The sequence below is a fragment of the Asterias rubens genome, chromosome 1, assembly GCF_902459465.1.
Source record: "Asterias rubens chromosome 1, eAstRub1.3, whole genome shotgun sequence".
NCBI lineage: Eukaryota > Metazoa > Echinodermata > Asteroidea > Forcipulatida > Asteriidae > Asterias > Asterias rubens.
The window spans coordinates 30,414,986-30,433,892 of NC_047062.1; the positions used below are offsets into that span (position 1 = coordinate 30,414,986).

The 18,907-nt window shown below is 38.1% G+C and overlaps 3 protein-coding genes across 4 annotated transcripts in view; 1 reads left to right on the forward strand and 2 right to left on the reverse strand.

Moving 5' to 3' along the window:
• LOC117304312 (striatin-3-like) overlaps positions 1–2,185 on the reverse strand; it is a 36,445-nt gene extending 34,260 nt beyond the window's left edge. The window contains exon 1 of the mRNA XM_033788724.1: positions 1,950–2,185. Within this exon, the coding sequence (XP_033644615.1) occupies positions 1,950–2,159 (210 nt within the window). The 5' untranslated portion in view covers positions 2,160–2,185. The remainder of the gene's footprint in view (positions 1–1,949) is intronic.
• A 63-nt stretch (positions 2,186–2,248) lies between these two features.
• Positions 2,249–6,964, forward strand: LOC117304387 (AP-4 complex subunit sigma-like). Of its 2 annotated transcripts, none has more exons than XM_033788936.1 (6): positions 2,249–2,336; positions 3,323–3,514; positions 4,049–4,135; positions 4,557–4,625; positions 5,074–5,085; positions 5,514–6,964. In XM_033788936.1, the coding sequence occupies exons 2-6, from the start codon at positions 3,374–3,376 to the stop codon at positions 5,634–5,636; spliced, it is 432 nt and encodes a 143-aa protein (XP_033644827.1). In that variant the 5' UTR covers positions 2,249–2,336; positions 3,323–3,373; the 3' UTR covers positions 5,637–6,964. The 2 variants fall into 2 exon arrangements, with proteins under 2 accessions (XP_033644827.1, XP_033644741.1); XM_033788850.1 differs by lacking the exon at positions 2,249–2,336 and adding an exon at positions 2,501–2,635.
• Positions 6,965–7,048: 84 nt separating this feature from the next.
• LOC117296332 (tubulin-specific chaperone E-like) lies at positions 7,049–18,870 on the reverse strand. Its single transcript, XM_033779202.1, has 14 exons — positions 18,645–18,870; positions 18,055–18,139; positions 17,301–17,501; positions 16,854–16,939; positions 16,102–16,201; positions 15,355–15,457; positions 15,159–15,235; positions 14,364–14,462; positions 13,397–13,526; positions 12,794–12,943; positions 12,010–12,163; positions 11,026–11,151; positions 10,234–10,325; positions 7,049–9,317 (listed from the first exon to the last, which is right to left on the reverse strand). The coding sequence occupies exons 1-14, from the start codon at positions 18,757–18,759 to the stop codon at positions 9,225–9,227; spliced, it is 1,611 nt and encodes a 536-aa protein (XP_033635093.1). The 5' UTR covers positions 18,760–18,870; the 3' UTR covers positions 7,049–9,224.
• Between the last annotated feature and the right edge of the window lie 37 nt (positions 18,871–18,907).

Consider the following 18,907-nt stretch of genomic DNA (forward strand, 5'->3'; position numbering starts at 1 on the left):
TCAATTGCATTGCATCACAACTACTAAAGCTTCTTCACATTAAACCTGCAAATTCTGAAAAGTTTCTTATTTCAAAAGCATTTTGGTTTCTTTTCAAGATTTTTCTTTGGTTCCTTTTTCCCTTTCCCTTTTGTTTACTCATTGCTAGAGTGTCTTGCCTTTGGTGGATAGCACTTCAGAAGTCCTTGGTGTTATTCAACTTGTTTATGAATACAAATGCATACTTTCAAGAAAGTTTGAAGGGAAAATAAAACCTGTGAAAGAGGTGTCCCTTTACATTGTACAAAAAAGATAAAAATGCTTTGCCTTGACCAAGTATGAAGTATCGGGCTTGATTATAAAATCTAAACGGATTTGCATGTTTTTTTCTTCAATTTCCTTTAATTCATCAAGATAAATCTCTCTAGTGGTCTTCACACACAAGCGAATAACTCTGTGCACAGAAGAGGTACATGAAGTGAAAGTCCATGACCAGGGGCAAAAATTGCGCCTAAGTGTAGTGGACAGCTTCGAAAAAAGATACACAGCAGATAGGAGGATGGGATGGCCAACATCAAAGTCGGTGTCTGACTGGCGACGACGAATAATCAGATCCAAGATCTGAAAATCTAAATACTTCTTCTATATCAAATTACAAGAGAGTTCAACACAAGATTTGTGGGTTTTTTTAACTACAAAAATCTAACTTATAGTCATTGTTTGAAAAGTAGACAGTACAGAAGGTACTGGAATTTAAGCTCACGATCTCCCCTTTTCCGGGGGGTTGTTGTGTATTCCTGATTTCAAGCCTTTGTCCATTAGTAAAATATGTGCAGTTTACATGTAATGGAATGGACAGGCTCACTGGCTGCCACCATTGTTTAAATACAATATTTGGCTGAATTGGTGGTCTAGTGTTCATAAAGTAAGTCAGAGCATTCCGAGACTTCAGCTTACCAAGGCAGAATATTGGAACAACCAGAATACATCATAACATGCACATCATTAACTGGGTAAACCCAAGTTACTAACAAATTGTGTTTACACCGCTGTTAAGGAAATCTCCAATGGTAATTTAGTTCATGTACAGTACTTGAGAATTGCTCCCAGTTAATTTTGCTAAGGACTATCACAAGGTTGTTAAAATAATTTTGGCCAGTGACTCAGAGAAAACACAATATTTAAAGTATGTATGCTAGTTGGGAATTTATGTTGAGGCGCTGTTCACAACAAGATTATTTTCATCAGTTGTGTATAATACTATTAGTATTACTAGTCATGTAGCTGGTGTAATAAATGGTGTGTTGCTTGAACAATGTACAAAGTCAACAAAATGTAATATTTGTTTGTAATAAATTTGCACCAGGTTCCTCATAAAGATCTGCCGTCGATTTCACAAAAGCGCTAGGATTAATCCTATCTCGAGTTAGGACGAGTATGGAGGAATTTATTCCTCCATGGGAATATTGCTACCTATTGCTACTATACCTAAGGTACTGTGTAATTAAATGATCATACATATTATATGGATAACTTTCCGTATGGCGCCAGCACTTTTTGACTCATTTTTACAAAAAGGGATATCTCGTTGAGGGAAATTAGATACTATATTATTTCATATCGAATAAAAAAGTGGTGGCACCATACGAAAACTTTTCCCTACAATCCCCTACATATTTTTTAATTCTATAGCTGAGCTCAGCTCTCCCAATAATTTGTGCATAACTTTAAACTTATCATTCTGTCGGTACACATTATCAATCATTATGATCATCATAAAATTAATGCATCTAATCTATTTTTATATAGCACAGTTCAACTTCAGTTCAACTGCACACCTTACACAAGTCTGGCATGTCTACTGACATACCATTCATGGCTTAAGTACCTCTGCCATGATAAAATACCTGACAGTACACAATCCATCATAAAATGATTTTGTGCAGTAAACCAACCATTGTCATTATTACCTGCAGTTCAGCCCTTTCCACTTCCCACTGCGCCCTCTCCATCTCAAAACGTGCCCACTCATGCTGGATAAAATGTAATATTCCCGGTATTGTGTAGTTCATTCGTTGATTATCATCATGTTGTTTATTAGGTAAGCTGTTCATCACATTTGCTTGACCAGAATTTAACTGGTTTATGTGGTTCTGAGGTGGTCCTGTATCGTTATCCATCGTGCGCTCTGTATTGAAATATTTTTTTTCCTCGTCACAGCAGTGAGGTCGGCGCCATAGTTGGAAGATATTTTTTACACTGGGTGTGATTTACACTCAAATGCCGGGAGTAGTTCTCACATTAATCGCGAAGTGCAGTCGGTTTATTCCACTCATGTTTATCCAGTATAAATCCAGGTATTCCTTGTCAAATATTGGAAGGCTCGATCTGCGGTAGAAATTGGCGAAAATTCCCAAGAATTCAAGGTTTACTTTGACCGGGCGTCGTGATGGTGGATGATGTGACGTCAAATTGACAGGCCTCTAATGTTAAGTGTTACCGCAAGAGGGCGCTGTTCAATATTTTAATGGTTAAAATTAAATGTGTGTAGTTTGCTAGTAATTTACAGAAAATTGCGTACAAAACAACAGCATAAGGTCGTCTGCTGTTGACACTTCCACTCTAGTTATGACATGTTAAAGAAGAAAACAGTAAGGTAAATTGTTCCAATCCATTTGTTTTCAACATCAAGGAATTAGTTCAAGGAAGTTGCTGTTTTTATGAAAATTAATAACAAAAGTATTGATTGGATTGCTGTTTCTGTTAGTGTTGTTAGTGTTAAATGTTATTTAGACTTAGAGATTGGCTTTAATTTTTTTGTTTTAATTAAATTTTATTTAATTTAATTTATTCCATGAAGGGAGGGAGGCCATGTTAAAAACCTAATAAAAAATTGTACAAGTTCAAAAAATTGTACTGACTAGATCACTAGTTGGTTTAATGTTGGTTGTTAATTGGTAATGGTAGCCTACCATACATAAACCTACCTACCTAGCACACCTTGTTGAGCTGTTAATGGCTCCTCTTTTAACATCGGTCTCATCACTATCACCATTACAGTGATGACACCGATGTTAAAAGCGGAGCCATTAACAGCTCAACAAGGTGGGCTACCATAAACCAATCAATTCTCAATCAACGACAAAACCAGTTACCAAGATGGGACAAAACTGCCCAGTTGATAACCATGTCACTGTGTTTGCTTTAGAAATTACATCATGAATGAAACATGATTTTCGCTCAGATCTACGCATTCCCATGCACAATCAAGCTTTGAACATTCCATCAAAGTCGGTGTTCAACTTTCAGTACTTTAATTTGTGTAAACCCTTTGACCTTTCAGTACGTGACCTTCAGTGACCTTCTCTTTGACCTGACATCCTGCGTGCCGACCATGTTGAAGTTCATTCTAATCATCTCTAAGCAAGGTCAGACTCGCCTTGCTCAGTACTATGACGAGAGACGAGGGTTGTCCGAGAGGACATCTCTTGAAGGGGAGCTGATCAGAAAGGTTCTCCTGCGAGGAACCAAAGGGGTAAAGACGGACTGAATTATTGGACACGCCCCTTTACTTTGAAGCAATTGTCGAGAAGCCCTGAGTTTTTGCTGTGGTGCCCCAAATGCAAAGTTCCAATAGAAATTTTTAAGTGTCCTCAAATCATAGAAGTGTCCCTTTCCAGAGGAAAAACGTTCTGCCACTTCAAGAAGTCAAGAAGTTGGGCCCTGGTGACTGCCTTGCAGGCTGTGATTTTTTTTTTTTTTTAAAGGTATACAGCAATTTTCTTCTGGTTTGGGGAACTTCTAGCCCTGGTTGTCAGTCCAACTCTGGTCGTCAGTCCAACCTGGGCTAGGGGAACTTCTATAAGGAAATGAAAACTTGTATTGGAACTTAGCAAAGGGCACCAAAGCAACAGCACATATCACCAAAGCAGTTGCTGTGGGTGCAGTGGGTTATTTTGAGGCCTGCGGTGCTTTCACATCATGATTGGTGCCATGGTAAATCAAAATAATATAACTCGTCAATGACAATAAATATTTGATGATATTTCTTTTGTTTCTTTTCCGTTAGTGTTCCTTTCTGGATTATCAAGATTTTAAAGTTGTCTACCGGCGTTACTTGTCTCTGTACTTTCTTGTCGGGATTGACAAAGAAGAGGTAAATATGATCTTGATAAATTGATGTAGTCTCATCAAGCAGTCATTAAACTAATAAGGCATAACTTGTAAGTTGTGTTGGCTTTGCTCATACTGTCTTGTCTGCTTCTTTTGTCTTTTGTCCTGTTACGGTTTCTTGGTTTAATGTTTGTTTGTCCGTAGAGGTTAGGGTACAAAGGCATTCTGCTTCTGTTTCCTGAAAGGATGCTTTGCCGACTATATAATTCAGATTCAGATCGCCCCCCACCCACGCGACGTGCAAGCTAAACAAAAGTTGGTGTGATGTTTCCTGAAAGGATGCTTTGCCGACTATATAATTCAGATTCAGATTCAGATTCAGAAATAAATGTTATTGAATTGAACAGAAATTAAGTTTCTTACAATTCACTCTCTCAATCTTTTTAATATTATTTTACTCTTAGAATGAAGTTGCCATTCTTGAATTCATCCACTTGATTGTTGAAACCCTGGACAAATATTTCCCGAAAGTGGTAAGTACTTTAAGATGTGATATCTTTTTGTAAACGAGATGGCATGATATAGGATTTGAGGCATTGCATGGTGAAGTATCAATATATATTTGGTTTGCGGTAACACCATGTGTGTATCTACTTGCCTGGTAGAGTTTGTTCTTAAGGAAATGTCTTGCTTTATTCTACTACCGCAGAGTAGATGTTGGGGGGTTCAGGAGACTTCTCAGTTCTGAAAAGAACTGTCCTGCTTTTTAAACTATTACCCGGGATGGTATAGAAATAGGTTGGGACTACTACTTTAGCTTATAGGATCGTAATTAACTGTACTACCGCGGAGTCAGTTCTTGATCTTATCGGCTGGCATTGTATTTGTTTCTCTTCATCATTGGACTTGTTAAATCAATGTTCAATGCTGCATCCAAAAATTACAAGTTGTTTAATATTTTTTCTTGTTTTTCTTTTACAGACTGACTTGGATGTATCCTTTGAAAATATTTTGATAATGTTGCAAATGTGCTCACAGTTTACCGACTTTTGTAATGATGGTAGAAAGCTTCCCTTACAATAATACTTACTGAGGTGCTGTAGTCTTTGAGAAATAAGTGAATAAATTTTACACAAATAATTTTGATCTCGGTGAGACAAAAGTTATTTTTGCATGTACAATGGATAACACGAGTCCCCAAAAAACATTGCTCTGTGATTTTCACCTTTTGTCTCAAAAGTTTGACGACTAATGAAGCTGAAACTTCTACAGGTAAATTATATTACATACATCTTCGCAGTGAGTAGGGATTCGTGTCATGGCCAAAAACTTGATCTACAAACGATACCAAACCCCTTTATAAGTTTATTTCAAACAATTCAAAGACGTGCATCCGCCTTAACCTAGTGCTATTCCAACAGATCATGTTTAACCTTGACAAGGTGTACCACATACTGGATGAGATGGTTATGAATGGATGCATCGTTGAGACCAGTAAAACTAAAATCTTGGAACCAGTCAAGTTGATGGAGAGCCAACGATGAAGGACAGTGATCAATGAAAGATTCATATCCAGTTACTCTGTCCAGAAGCAAGGCATGCAGTCTTGGTGCAAGACCTTGTTATTCACTAACACTCACTAATAGCGCGATCCCCTGCTCTAACAATAGCGGGTGCTATTGGAAAAACTTCAAGATCACCCAACCACACCACACTCAAAACACTCTGGCTGGCGGGATAGGGGCTTACAGAATAACCTCTATCTGTGAAACAGTTGCGACGTGTGTAGCATCGAGTATACTGGGGCCTATGGTATAGGACTGATACTTCAAGGAGGCAATGAAGGCGATTGCCTCTGTGTCCCCTGGTCATTGCATCCCTTGGTGCCCTAAAAAATACCCTAGTGAAAATTTGCAAATTCCAAATAGGCTGCCCCTTATCAAGGAGAAAATGCCTTCCAAGGTACCCTTGCCCTTTCAAAAACGATGCATACAGGCCCGATGGTATTACCATAGAGGTTGACCAACTCAACAAGAACATCTTGCAGTGTCTTGCACAATGACTATAGGCATGGGATACACCACTGTATGGCCAGTGGTTATGAATTGGTTGTCAATTGGCGCCTCAATGAAAGAGGTCAAACTAAAAGTCCTTCAACCTATAGACCAACTACAAGTGATGCAGGCCGCGCCATCATTGTATTTGTAGGGACTCTGGCATCGTAAGATTTTGTATAAAAAAAAAGTGATTGAAACTTTTTGTTTTCAAATTATTTGCTATTATATTTATTTTTTTATACACAACACAATCTCACAGCTGATATTATTAATTGTACAAATATCTAAAGACACTCATGAAACTAAACACACCATTGTAAAAACAATTATTATATTTATTCTGCGGTATTTTTTGTTGGTTAGATTTACAGTGTACCTTGTTTCATGAGCCAAAAGACCTTATGCATGTGATGTCACAGGACAAGGGCTCCCTCGCTCAGAGGTCAAATAAAGGCTAATGTATGCGCCTTGCGTATTTCAACCGCCTTTTCCCTATTGTTTTACCTCAAAGATGGCGGGCCAGATGACATCAATGCATAAGGTCTGTGATCTGCATTCACTTAATATAAATGCAAATCTATCTAGAAAATGCCATAATATTAATTCATTGTTCGGAAGAGAAAAAAATGATTAAATGGAATAAGCCAGCTGCCATCTTTGAAATGTTCCCTGGGTCCAGTTTCATAGAGCCGCTTAAGCAGTCAATAGTGCTTATAAATTTCCTACTTAGCAACAATATGCAGGAAACCAGTCACAAATGGTACATGTGACAATGGGCCGGATAAATAAAAACTAGCAATTACTTATCAAGTTAAAGGTTCAGCATTAGCAAGAAGACTGAAAAGTAAAAGATCAGGCATGAACATTTTGCTCGCTGGATTACCTTTCACTTATATAGACATATAAATAAAAACGACATTTTACTAACATACTGTAGCAATTACTTGTATTTTTACAAGCTACTGCATGAGGAGCTTGAGATTTTACTTGAACAACAGTGTTGCATATATGGCTCGGTATCGGGTCAGTATTAAAGGGTTATTTTTCCCTTGGCCTATTGATCCAACTACAAATGTTACTTATAAATTTGTTGTGTACTTTAATTGCTCTAAAAGAACCAATCTCTGGATCGCTGGCGTGGAGAGGCTGGATGTTTCCTCAAAGCCACTGCCGCCATCAAAAACTTTGACTAAGTGGAAACTGCCCTGCCTGCATTTCAGTTAATCGCTATTGATCAGCGAGTCCATGCCTCTATTGTTATACTCCTGAATACCCCGATATTGTGCTTTTCTCCGACCACTTACTAATCCGTTCAAGTACATGGTGTTTTTCCAGTAAAAGGTTATTTATAGAGATTTGAGCAAATTCTCATGCCTGATCTTAAACTTATCAACATTTTGTTAATGCTGGCCTTTATACGGCCCAGTATCTTGTGAAACTATCAGGTAATAGTAAAATGTCGGTTTTGTTTATATCTCAATAAGAAGAGTCCCACAAGCATTGATTTTACCTACTAGTTCGACCAATTACTAGCAATATTAAGGCTTACTTTTATTTATAAGGATTTAAGTAAAAGACTAGTAAAAGCAAATGCTAGTTTTTATTTATCTGGCCCATTGTCTTTTGGCTGGTAACCTTGTTCTGTTCAGGAAACTTGTTTTGTGCTAAGGTACTTTTTGTGCCCAAGCATGCAGCTCTATGAATGTGGGACCAGGGCCCAATTTTCATTGAGCTGCTTTACTTACCACCATAAGGTTACCAGCCAAAATACCATGTCACATGTAACATTTATGACAGGTATCCCACTCATTTTTGCTTAGCAGAAAATTGCTCAGCAATAGTTCCTGCTCAAGCAGCTCTATGAAATTGGGACCTGTTTACAATATAGTATTGTTAAGTGCTACTGTTCATATACCAAAAAGGTACCAGTCTATTTTCCCTTCCAGCCTCAGTATGGTTACATTGAATTGAATGGGGGATGAACAAGATGGTTTCTCAGATGAAAGCTCTCATGTATTAAATATTGGCACATATTTCCCATAGTGAGTAAATCTAAGGATAAATAGTTAACCAAACAACTGACACTTCAAAATCAAAAACATTAAATACTGGTTTTGGTATCCATTTCTTTAGAATTAATTTTTCATTGTAAGATCCAAGCTTATACAGAAAGTGACCATAGACCTTATCGCAAATACTTGATGCGCGCGGTCGGTGTGGAATGAGGTGCATGCTGGTTTAGTTAGCGATCAAGCTACATGTAGCATCTCATTCAAAAGTTGGCGCTTGCGCAAAGGGTATTTGCGAAAAGGTCTACGACAAAACTCAGAAAGCCATTCAAATTTATAGCCGTGGCCATTGTCAACAATTTTACAACCTTGTAATATCTTTATAGACTTTCCTCTGATGGATTTCCACTAAGTATTTAAAAATTAATAAATCAATTATTATCAAATAATTGCCACAGTGCATTGGTTATTGATGCATTTAAATATTAATGGTTCTGAAAGACCCTAACTTTCTTGAATACAAAAAGTACTTGTTGTGTAACCTCCCTTCATTTGTGTTTCAAATGTGGCTATCCCATTGTAATGTTGTGTTCCATTAAAGGAGTCTGATAAGTTTGGTAATCCTACTCGATCATTTACAAGCAAGTCAATACACGACCAAGTTTATGGAAAAATTTACAAAAACAAATTCTAGTTTGGATTGGAGTGTAAAAAAGTAGGCTGAAACCTTTGGTTAAACCCTTCACAGTCCGCAAGGATGTAGGCATAGGTATCATCCACTAGCAGCCTCTGGTTGGTAGAGGCAGAATGCGCACTGCCTTCCAAAAAGTTTGGGAAGCAATTATGGTTAGGTACCTTGCTTTTAAAAGGGCTCCAGTGTCATGACCAGGATTCAAATCCACACTCTGCTGCTGACAACACTAGAGCTACGTTACGGTGAACCGTAAAGAGCACATCTACGAGGGAAATATACTTGCTGGATCATTTTAAGGGGCACCAAGGCAATGGTCAAAGTGCATGGAGGCGATTGCCCTGTTACCTCTGAAGTATAAGGCAGTTACTTGGGTCACCATCTGACTAGTATAGTGTCTCCATTCTCTAAGGAATAGTGCATCAATTGTCTCATATCATTGTCCAACTCGATCTCTTTACCTGGTATCTATAGTGATAAAACATCGAAACATTGTACATTATTAAAGCTAGCTGACAACTTCGGTTATACTCAAAGACCAGGGCCTTAATTCATAGAGCTGCTTATAAGCACAAAAAGGTGCTAAGCATAATAACAAAATTATGCTTACCAGCATTAGGTTACCAGCCAAACTACCATCTGACATTTTTGGCTGGTATGCTGCTCTTTTTTGTTAAGTAGAGAATTGTTAATGTAAGGGAGACTTTTGGGACGGTTATGGCAGCAGGTAAAATCCTTTGTTCTTGGTAACGTGTGCGTGCTCAGAGCTACGTAAGCAATGGAATTTACGTGGTTAGTCTGCTGCCACCATTGTTTCTGTTTCGGTGTAAGGGTAAAAAAACAAAATAAATATTCAATAATTCCTGAAGCTCTATGAAATTAGGCACAGTATTTGCACTTTGTGTGACCCATAATACAGAGGAAATAACAAACCTGAGTCACAAGAAAATACTAAAAAACCATCACAGTGTTCACTATTTTCTGCACATTTATAAGGGCTTAGAGCAAGAAACCGAGTGCAGTGGAACTTTTTCTAACAAATAACAGCATTTCAGCTGGAAGATTTTAAATGCTTTACTTCTTTGGCATCATGTAAATTTGCTTAACACATTATCATAAGTGGTCAAAAACTGCAGAATGGACAACTGGAATAAAACATCTAAAGGCTACGTGGAAAAGGTAATACTTGATGAGAAGAGGATTGAATATAAGATTTGAGGCATTGCATGGTGACGTATCAATATAGTTTTGGTTTACGATAACACCATGTGTGTATCTACTTGCCAGGTAGAGTTTGTTCTTAGAGAACTGAAAATATACACTTAAAAGCCAGTGTTCTGTCTTCACTTTACAGGTCATTATAAGGTCATTAATAAGGTCGTACCTTGAGGCTTGTGTATGTCAGGTTTTGGGCAGTGACCTCCACCTTGAGCAACCGATGTATCAGATTCTTTATCCTCTGTATTTCCATTGTTCCTATAAACAGTGAAGAAAGTTTACCACGACAATCAATGAATGAAGATTCTTTCATTATTTTACACATTACGCTTGTTTATTGCCATCATGATTGCGAGTGCAATTTAGTTAAGACCAACTCCTGGCCAGATAACCAATGAAGCTTGGGCTAACCAACATCAGGTTCAATTAAACAAGAAGTGTGCTAAGCACCTAAGCTTTAAAATGCTCTAGTATTGCATAATTTCAAGTTTAATAATTTGGTTTCATCTGCCATTGACAAATTTACATACCTATTTTGTACTCTCATATAATGCTAACAGATTTTGGCCTTCCCCCTTCAACCAAATCACTGACCACTGTTGATGAGATTCGATCCCTCATCACACATGGCATTGCCCAGTTTAGGATATCATGGTATTGACGCCTTGCCATGCGTCACACGCAACGACTGATGCCACGCTCAACATGTTGGTGGTCAATAGGTTTACGAGTAATCGCCGCGTGGCTTAAATGCGCACTTCTCTGAATAACATGCGTTGACATTGACCACTAAAATGACGCATCCTAGATTATTCTGATGATGACGTCAGGTGAAATGGGTCAATACATGAGTGGACTGTTTAGTAGTGTGAACAATGGGGTTCTAAAAGACAATGGACAGATTGAAGTACGTCGGCATGTGCTGACACAGGCCCTTATATATTTTGTGTATACTAACCTGGTAGTTTCTTGGTCAGTACTTTCTTGGAAGGCGCATCTGGGCATTTGATTGTGACTTGAATGAGAGTTTCCTTCAGTGCAGATGACTTGACCACCAGTTCCGACTCCTCTGGTATTCCATACACTGCATGCCAAGGAAAATGTACGACCCAAACAAAGAGTATAAACAATCAGCTTTGAGAAAGCTTTAGTACGAGTGAACGATTAGCTTCAAGAAATAAAAGACCATGTATGAATTTTCTTGTTAACTGTTCTGAGACAGATATGTAGAGGGAGGATTTTTGGTGAATATAGCATAAAAATAAACAAAGCTGGTGTGAAGGGCAGTATTTGTGTATTACTATTAATAGAGCCCATCCATCCCAAGGTGAATGCATTGGACTTTCAGGCACAACATAAAAGAAATGAAAAAAGGGGTACATCTCAAACTTGTTTAGCTTTTAGTCATTATACATGTGTTATACTACAATACATTACAATACAATACAATACAATGCAATGCAATACAATACAATACAGTACAATACAATACAATGGGCTTCTAGATAGCGCCATTTCATTTAGACCACAGCGCTTTTAAATCCTATTGAAATCGTACACCTTCCCAGGTCAAAATTCCGATTGAACCTAGTTAACTGGGGTCAACTGGTTCAACTGGATAGAGACCAAACTCGTCCATTTTCCATATTAACCAACTGGTTTGAACTAGGTCTAACTGTGTTCAACTAGGTTGAAATTATAAACCAGCTGGTTTCTGTCCATTTACCATATTAAACCAACTGGTTTTAACTGTGTTTTACTAGTTTATCAACTGGTTTCAACTAGTTCCAGTTAAACCCAGTTTAACTAGGTTCAACTGGAATTTTGACCAGGGTTCCTATATCAGTGTAGTACCTTGCCTGCTAGAGAGTGCACTGAAATGCACAAGGTAGCTAGTTTCTATTTTCATAAAAAATAGTGATATGATCTATACAGTCCTTACCTTCTAGCAGCTTGGGATATCTTGGATGAAGACCAAGGAACTCTTGACTTGGGTTGCTCTTCCCTTCTTCTCTGCTTCCCCCACTCGCCAACCACTCCTTACACGTCTTTATCACGTAGTCAATCTCAGAGCCCTTTCTCTCACTGGAATTGATCTGCATAAGGGTAAACATTCCCTTTTCAATGTCTACATGCTTTCCTTTGAATATCAACTAATGAACCACATGGGAAACTTACTGGGATGTTGGCAGTCTCCCCATTAGTCAATATCTTTGTTCATGGGTGCCAGGCAGATCCCAGTCAGCCGATAAGAGATGATCAAAGCATATTGTAGGATTTGAAACTTTGCAAGGTGGAAATACGATATAGATAGGTTTGCGGTAACACCATGTAAGGACTATCTCTAATGAGTTGGGGTGGTTCTGAAAAGAACCGTTGGTTTCAACTCAATGTTTCGATCAGTATGCTCTGATCGTCTTCTGGAGAATTCTGATCGAAACGTCAAGTTGAAACCAACGGTTCTTTTCTGAACCACCCCAACTCATTAGAGATAGTCCTCACATGGTGTTACCGCAAACCTTTCTATATCAAAATATATTGATTAAAAATGAGTTAAAACCATCGGCTCTTTTTAGAACCAACACTACTCAAAAGAGATCAACACATGGTTACAGAAAACCTCACCTAATTATTCTCCCACTATGCAAAGTTTTAAATACTACTTAACAATAAATATAGAGCACAACCACCTGGATCTTCATGTCCCTCTTTTGTTTATGACTCACCGTACTACCATTGCAGATCTTGAGACTTCCAATCTTTGCAACCAGTAGCTCTCTGATGGACTCGGGTGATATGCCGTTCAAGAATGGATTCCGCCTGATCCGTAGCTCTGTCAGGCTAGCCAACTTCTCCAGATCGGAAATATCTCTCCACTGCAGGAATAAATAGAAATTAGTGACTCCTTTCATTGGATCTGTTTCACCTCAAGAAAGTCTATGTATCAACGTTTTTATTCAACGTACCCTTATTTCTTTCCAAGCTTCGTAATTTGTATTTTTGTTTTTGTTTTGTTACTCTCTTTGTTTGTTTTATGCACCTCAGAGTTTTCGAGAAAGACGTAATTTTCCACGAATTTGATTTCAAGAGCTCAGAATTAGATTTTGAGGTCCCGAAATCAAGCATCTGAAAGCACACAACTTCGTGAGACAAGGGTATTTTTTCTTCCATTATTATCTTGCAACTTTAACGACCAATTGAGTTCAAATTTTCACAGGTTTGTTATTTTTTTTTATTACATATGTTGAGATACACCAAGGGAGAAGACTGGTTTTTGACAATTACCAATAGTGTACAGTGTCTTTAACAAGCATTTTGATTGTACTTACACTGTTGATGGCATTCCCACTGATAGAAAGAGACCTGAGGCTGCAGAAATGTTGCGTTGTCGCTGTTGGAGATGTATCATCAAACTTGACACAAGCCAAAGAATTGGAATTGAGAATTAAGGTGTTCAACCTGCAATAGAGTAAAAGGAAATAGTAAATGTATTTGGTTTGCGGTAACACCATGTGTATATCTACTTGCTGGGTAGATTGCTCTTTTGAGAACTTGTCCTGCTTTTTTTCGGAATTTAGGAGACTTCTCTACAACCGCAGCTCATAGATTTTTGGAATTTTGGACACTTCTCAGTTCTGAAAAGAACTGTCCTACTTGTTAAGTACTACCTGGGCGAAGGTAGGAAATCAGCAGGAAAGTGGCCAGGACTTTTGCAATAGTGGATTGAGGGGACTCTCCTTGCAGCGTTATCTCCTTGTTAACTTCACTTCCGCAAAGTGAGTGAGAAATATTTGATTATTTAAGCACCCAATTTATTTCAACTGGGTTGAAACCATTGTAACTAACTCTTGAATGTAAAACACATAGGCTTTACAATTTGGATGATATAGACCATTACTCAGTGTAGATTGGAGACCTTATTTGCATATTGATCAATCCCAATTGTTGCAAAATTTTGCCTGAACTGGTAGAAAAGTGCCGCCCTAACCGTTGCCTGATGGCCAGGTTTCAAACTAACATGGTTAAATCCACAGCAAGGCAAATGACAAGTTCAAAAAGAACGAGAGGGGATTAGTTGACAGTGTGCACTGAGCTCGTCTCTAACAAAGAATGGATCAACCTTAATTTAATATGCATGATTTTGCTGTGCTAAGCTGCTTTTCGTGCTTAAGCAGCTCCATGAAATTAGCTCCTGATCAGGTTGAGTTGTTATTCAAAAACATGCAGAGATGAATCCATGTTTTAAGATTTGATTTCCTACGTTATAGGGCTATATGTATTGTTGTTTGGGCTTACCTGGGTAAACTTGAAAAGTGCATGATGTCATCCCATTCAGATATCTGGTTACCTTCCACATTGAGTAGCTCTAATATCTCAAAGGTATCTGGACGCAATCTTGAAAAAAAAAGAAAGGGAAAAGCAATTTACTTCAAAAATTGAATGTTATGGATGTTGCTTCAAATCAGTTCTCAAATGAAAGATAGAGACCTCAAAGATAGAGAACACAGTATAACAAAAACAGTCCTTTATTGGCACATTATCCCAAACTCTAGTTTAACTCAAACTGCCTGTATGTAGTTTTCTTGCATCAATGTCTTCACCATACCGCTCCTTCATATCTCACCAGTCTCATCAAGATTTACCAACTTGGAAGACCTGGCCTTCGCTCTGGTTCAGAGAGTACACTCTTGGCAGTTCCAAAGGTGCATTCCGCTGCTGGGGATCGTGCTTTTTACACACATGCTCCGCGCCTTTGGAACCGTCTCCCTCATCAAAGTCGTTCCGCGGAGTCACTTGCAGAAACATCTCAAACCTTTCCTGTTCAATGATTGATTGCTTTGGCTGTTTTTCCATTATCAGTGCCATTATTTATTTGCTTATTGTTTAGTTTCTTGGAAAGCGCTGTGGTACCTCGTGTAAGAGCGCTATATCAATGTCTCTTATTATTATTATGTTAATGACGCAATACATAAACTTGAAAATAACAAGGGCAAGTGTGGAAGGAAGGGGTGGGGGATTTTGTCTATTACGGGTGTCCTCCAACATCTAAAACGTACCATTTGAATACTAGAAAATTACCAGAATACTCACTGATCAATTTTTGAGATTTGATTGAAGCACAGATGAAGATTCTTCAGTTGAGGCCACATGGGAGCACAATCTGCAACCTACATCAACCGAACCAATAATTTCAGTATTAAAAACACTTCATAGTAATTTGGACATAGTTAAAGTAAAACAAGTATTTCCGGTTTACAAAATTGTTTCTTAAACTAAGGTTTCTTACCATTGGCCATGTTATATTCAAGTAATTCAAGAAGAGATCTTGTAGGTTTGCAAAGGAACTCTTAAAACTGGATGGAGTAGCGGGAATCTGCAACCTGTTCTCACTGAAAGAGAGAAAAGAAAACCATCAAACGATGAAAACATGACTAGGTTTAGGGAACTTTTTCCAAGGACTTGTGCACATAACCCAAATTCTAAATACTTCCCCTAATGCACTGTCCAATGAAGCAATTAAGGCTATGTGATAGTTACTGTGAAATGAACACAGGGTGCCCACCAGGGTTTTAAATCACCATAAATATCATAGGGTTTTATTTTCAGGAAAATAACTCTGTTGTGTGAAAAAGGGCGTATAAAACTGTAGAATAGTTAGGGTTGTGTGAAGAGGGGCTTATAAAACTATAGAACAATTTTGCCTGTGTGAAAAGGGACTTATGAAACCTTATTATAATTTTGTTTGCAAAAAATAGTTAATGGCCTGACGTTTTCGACCCTAGCAGAGTCTTTCTCGAAGGCTAAAATTAATATAATTTTGTTTGTGAAAAAGGGGTTATGACACCAAAGTATAATTTGGGTTGTGTGAAAAGAGGCTTGTGTGAAAAGAGGCTTGTGTGAAAAGAAGCTTGTGTGAAAAGAGGCTTGTGTGAAAAGAGGCTTGTGTGAAAAGAGGCTTATGAAACCATACAACAATTTTGGTTGTGTGAAAAAGAGGTTTATAAAAACCATAGAATGAGTGTGTTTGCTTTACCTTAATGAAAGTCTCTTCAGTTGTTTCAGCTGGCTGCACAGTTCAGCCACAACCTCCCACGTTGGGATTAGATTCTTGGATAAATCCAGTTCGGTTATTTCTTTACAGATACAATTAAGGAAGCTCATTTCCCAAACTTGTTCAACTCCATGAGAAGCATTAGCCTACAGCCCAAAGCTGCAAGTATTTAATCATGTGAAATACAATCATTAATACACCTAGGTGAAGAGAAGCAAATAATGTGTTGTTAAGTGTTGCTCAAAGACCAACAATGACTGGAAATGTCACTGGGATCAGTGTTGTGTACTCAAGTCCGTGACTTTGACTCAAGTCAGACTCGAGTCGCCCATTTCACTGACTTGTGCCTTGACTTGACTTGAGGGAAAATGACTTGTGACTTGACTTGACTTGATTTTACGACAATGCAATTATCGTTTAAAAAAAAATGTGGACAAATTGAGTCTTCTGCACTGATGCCGCCCGGTGATTTTGTGTGCATGCTCTTGTCACCTTTTCAAAAGGCCAAACTTTCTAAATCATGGATTGAATTTATTAACTAGTCTTTTAAAAGGTTTTTGAATGTATTTATGTTTGTCATAACATCATGGGAATTGGCTTATGTCAGTACATTATGTGACTTGTGACTTGACTTGACTTTTACTTGAATTGACTTGAGCAAATGACTTGGACTTAAATTGACTCAAGAAACAATGACTTGGTTACAACGCTGAACGGGATCAATGCAAGGATACTCGGTAGAGTTTGCTCCAGCTGTGATGATCCTACACAGTTTATTCTCATGTCACGAACGAAGACATCTTTTATCGAAGAGAAAGAACTGTTCAAAGACAAAACAAATTACAAAAAAATTCTCACTGTTTAGTTTTAGTCTGAAAGCTTAATGATTATGAAGTTCATACTAGAACAAAATTTTCTCATGAAATGCGTCATATTCGAGAAAAATGTATCTGAAAACCTTTAGAAAAAAAAATGCAAAAGCACTGATTTTGACTAAAACTTGTACAATAGCCTCTAGCAATGCAAAGGTCATTGGTTCAAATCCCATCCATGTGATTTATCTACAAGGGTAAAAACAAACTATATTCTTTATCCCTGATGCAATAATAATCATCTATTAAGACACAAGTTTTGTTTGCAGCAAAGTCCCCAACTTTTTTGAAGGTGCTTCACTTGCGTACCTCTGTTGCTTAGCAACTGAAGCTGCTCCAACCATCTCCACTATTGTGACCTGGTTGTTGTTTCCACAGATGAACATATCCTCGTCATTGATGTCTGCAGTGTCCTTGTTATCGGGTACATAGCGTTCTTGTAACGCGGAGTAGAAGTCTGTGCCAAAGTCTGCTTTCTTTGGACGAATGAAGGACCCACCAGTTGGAGAACTTTATTTTTAAGACAAGAACAGTTTGGTCAAAACAGATCTATATTGATGGTTTATTTGTTTAAATATGTCAAAGCAGCATAAACGCTGATGAAAAGTTTACAATTAAGCCAAGAACAGTTTGGTCAAAACAATTGGAAAGAATGTTGTTCAAGAATGTCTGACAAGCTTTAAAGACACCGGACACATTTGGTTATTATTCAAATATAAATACTAGCATACAAACTTACTTGGTAAAGAGCAACAGGGAGCTGTTGATAATGATAAAACAATTGACTCTATCTGAAGTTTTAACATAGTTTTTGAGAAAGAGGTAATTTCTCACCAATTTGAATCTGAGAAAGACCTCAGGCCTGAGACTTTTCTCAGGTGTCTGAAAGCATACAAATTTCTGCAACATGGCTATTTTTCTTTCATTATTTTCTTGCAACTTTGATGACCAATTGAGCCCAAGTTATCACAGGTTTGTTTTTATATAATACATGGTATGATGTTGGGATACACCAAGTGAGGGGGCGGTGGGGAAAATCATCAAGATTCTTGATGTAGAATACCTGCATTGAAAGTATTGCACGCCATCTCGGGATCCGTCATGTTTTCCCCTCCCAGGATTGTCCCATTCAACACCTAGCCATTTTCCTGAAAACATCAAATAGAAATCAATATCACATTTTAATAGGCTAGAATCTAGACGTTTAATCCTAGGACTTATGACGAATTAAGTTCCGTTTTCATAAACGTTAGAACGCATTGAACCAATCCTAAGTTAGGACGAGTTACTCGTCCTATATCGAGATAGGATTGTAATCCTGCATTTCGTGAAATCGCATGTGCAGACATTTGTAATATAATAAAAAGTGGTATACAACTTACAAGGATGGACAAGGTGCCGCCATTGCTTGTCATTGTATTCGGCTGTGAGCAGGGGAGCCTTTAAGTTATGTTTCTAGAATAGAAGTATCCCTTTTTGTAAAAATAAGTGAAAAAGTGGTGGCGCCATACGGAAAGTTATCCAAATGTCCATCAATTCGTCCCCTCCCCCACCCAGATCCCCCAAATCCCATCTGTGTGGTGGATCGACCGGCGAGAGATCATCAGGCTATCTACTTCCTTGCTCTAGTCTATGCTATTTACTTAGCCTTACCTTTCGTAGGTGGAACATCGCCTACATATCGAACTGTCCCTAAGTCACCCTCACTGACGAAACGAGCACCGATCGCAATGTCTTGCTCGTGCGAATCTTCCTTAGACGGCGACATGGATCTTGATTGGCTTTATCTCAGCATTATTTTAAAAACATGCAACTTTTTGGAAAGCAAAAATAACTGCCAACAAAGCGCTAACATCACTGTCTAAAAATAGAGTCTCCCTTTGTGTTTACACAGCCTGACTATCACTAAACTATTG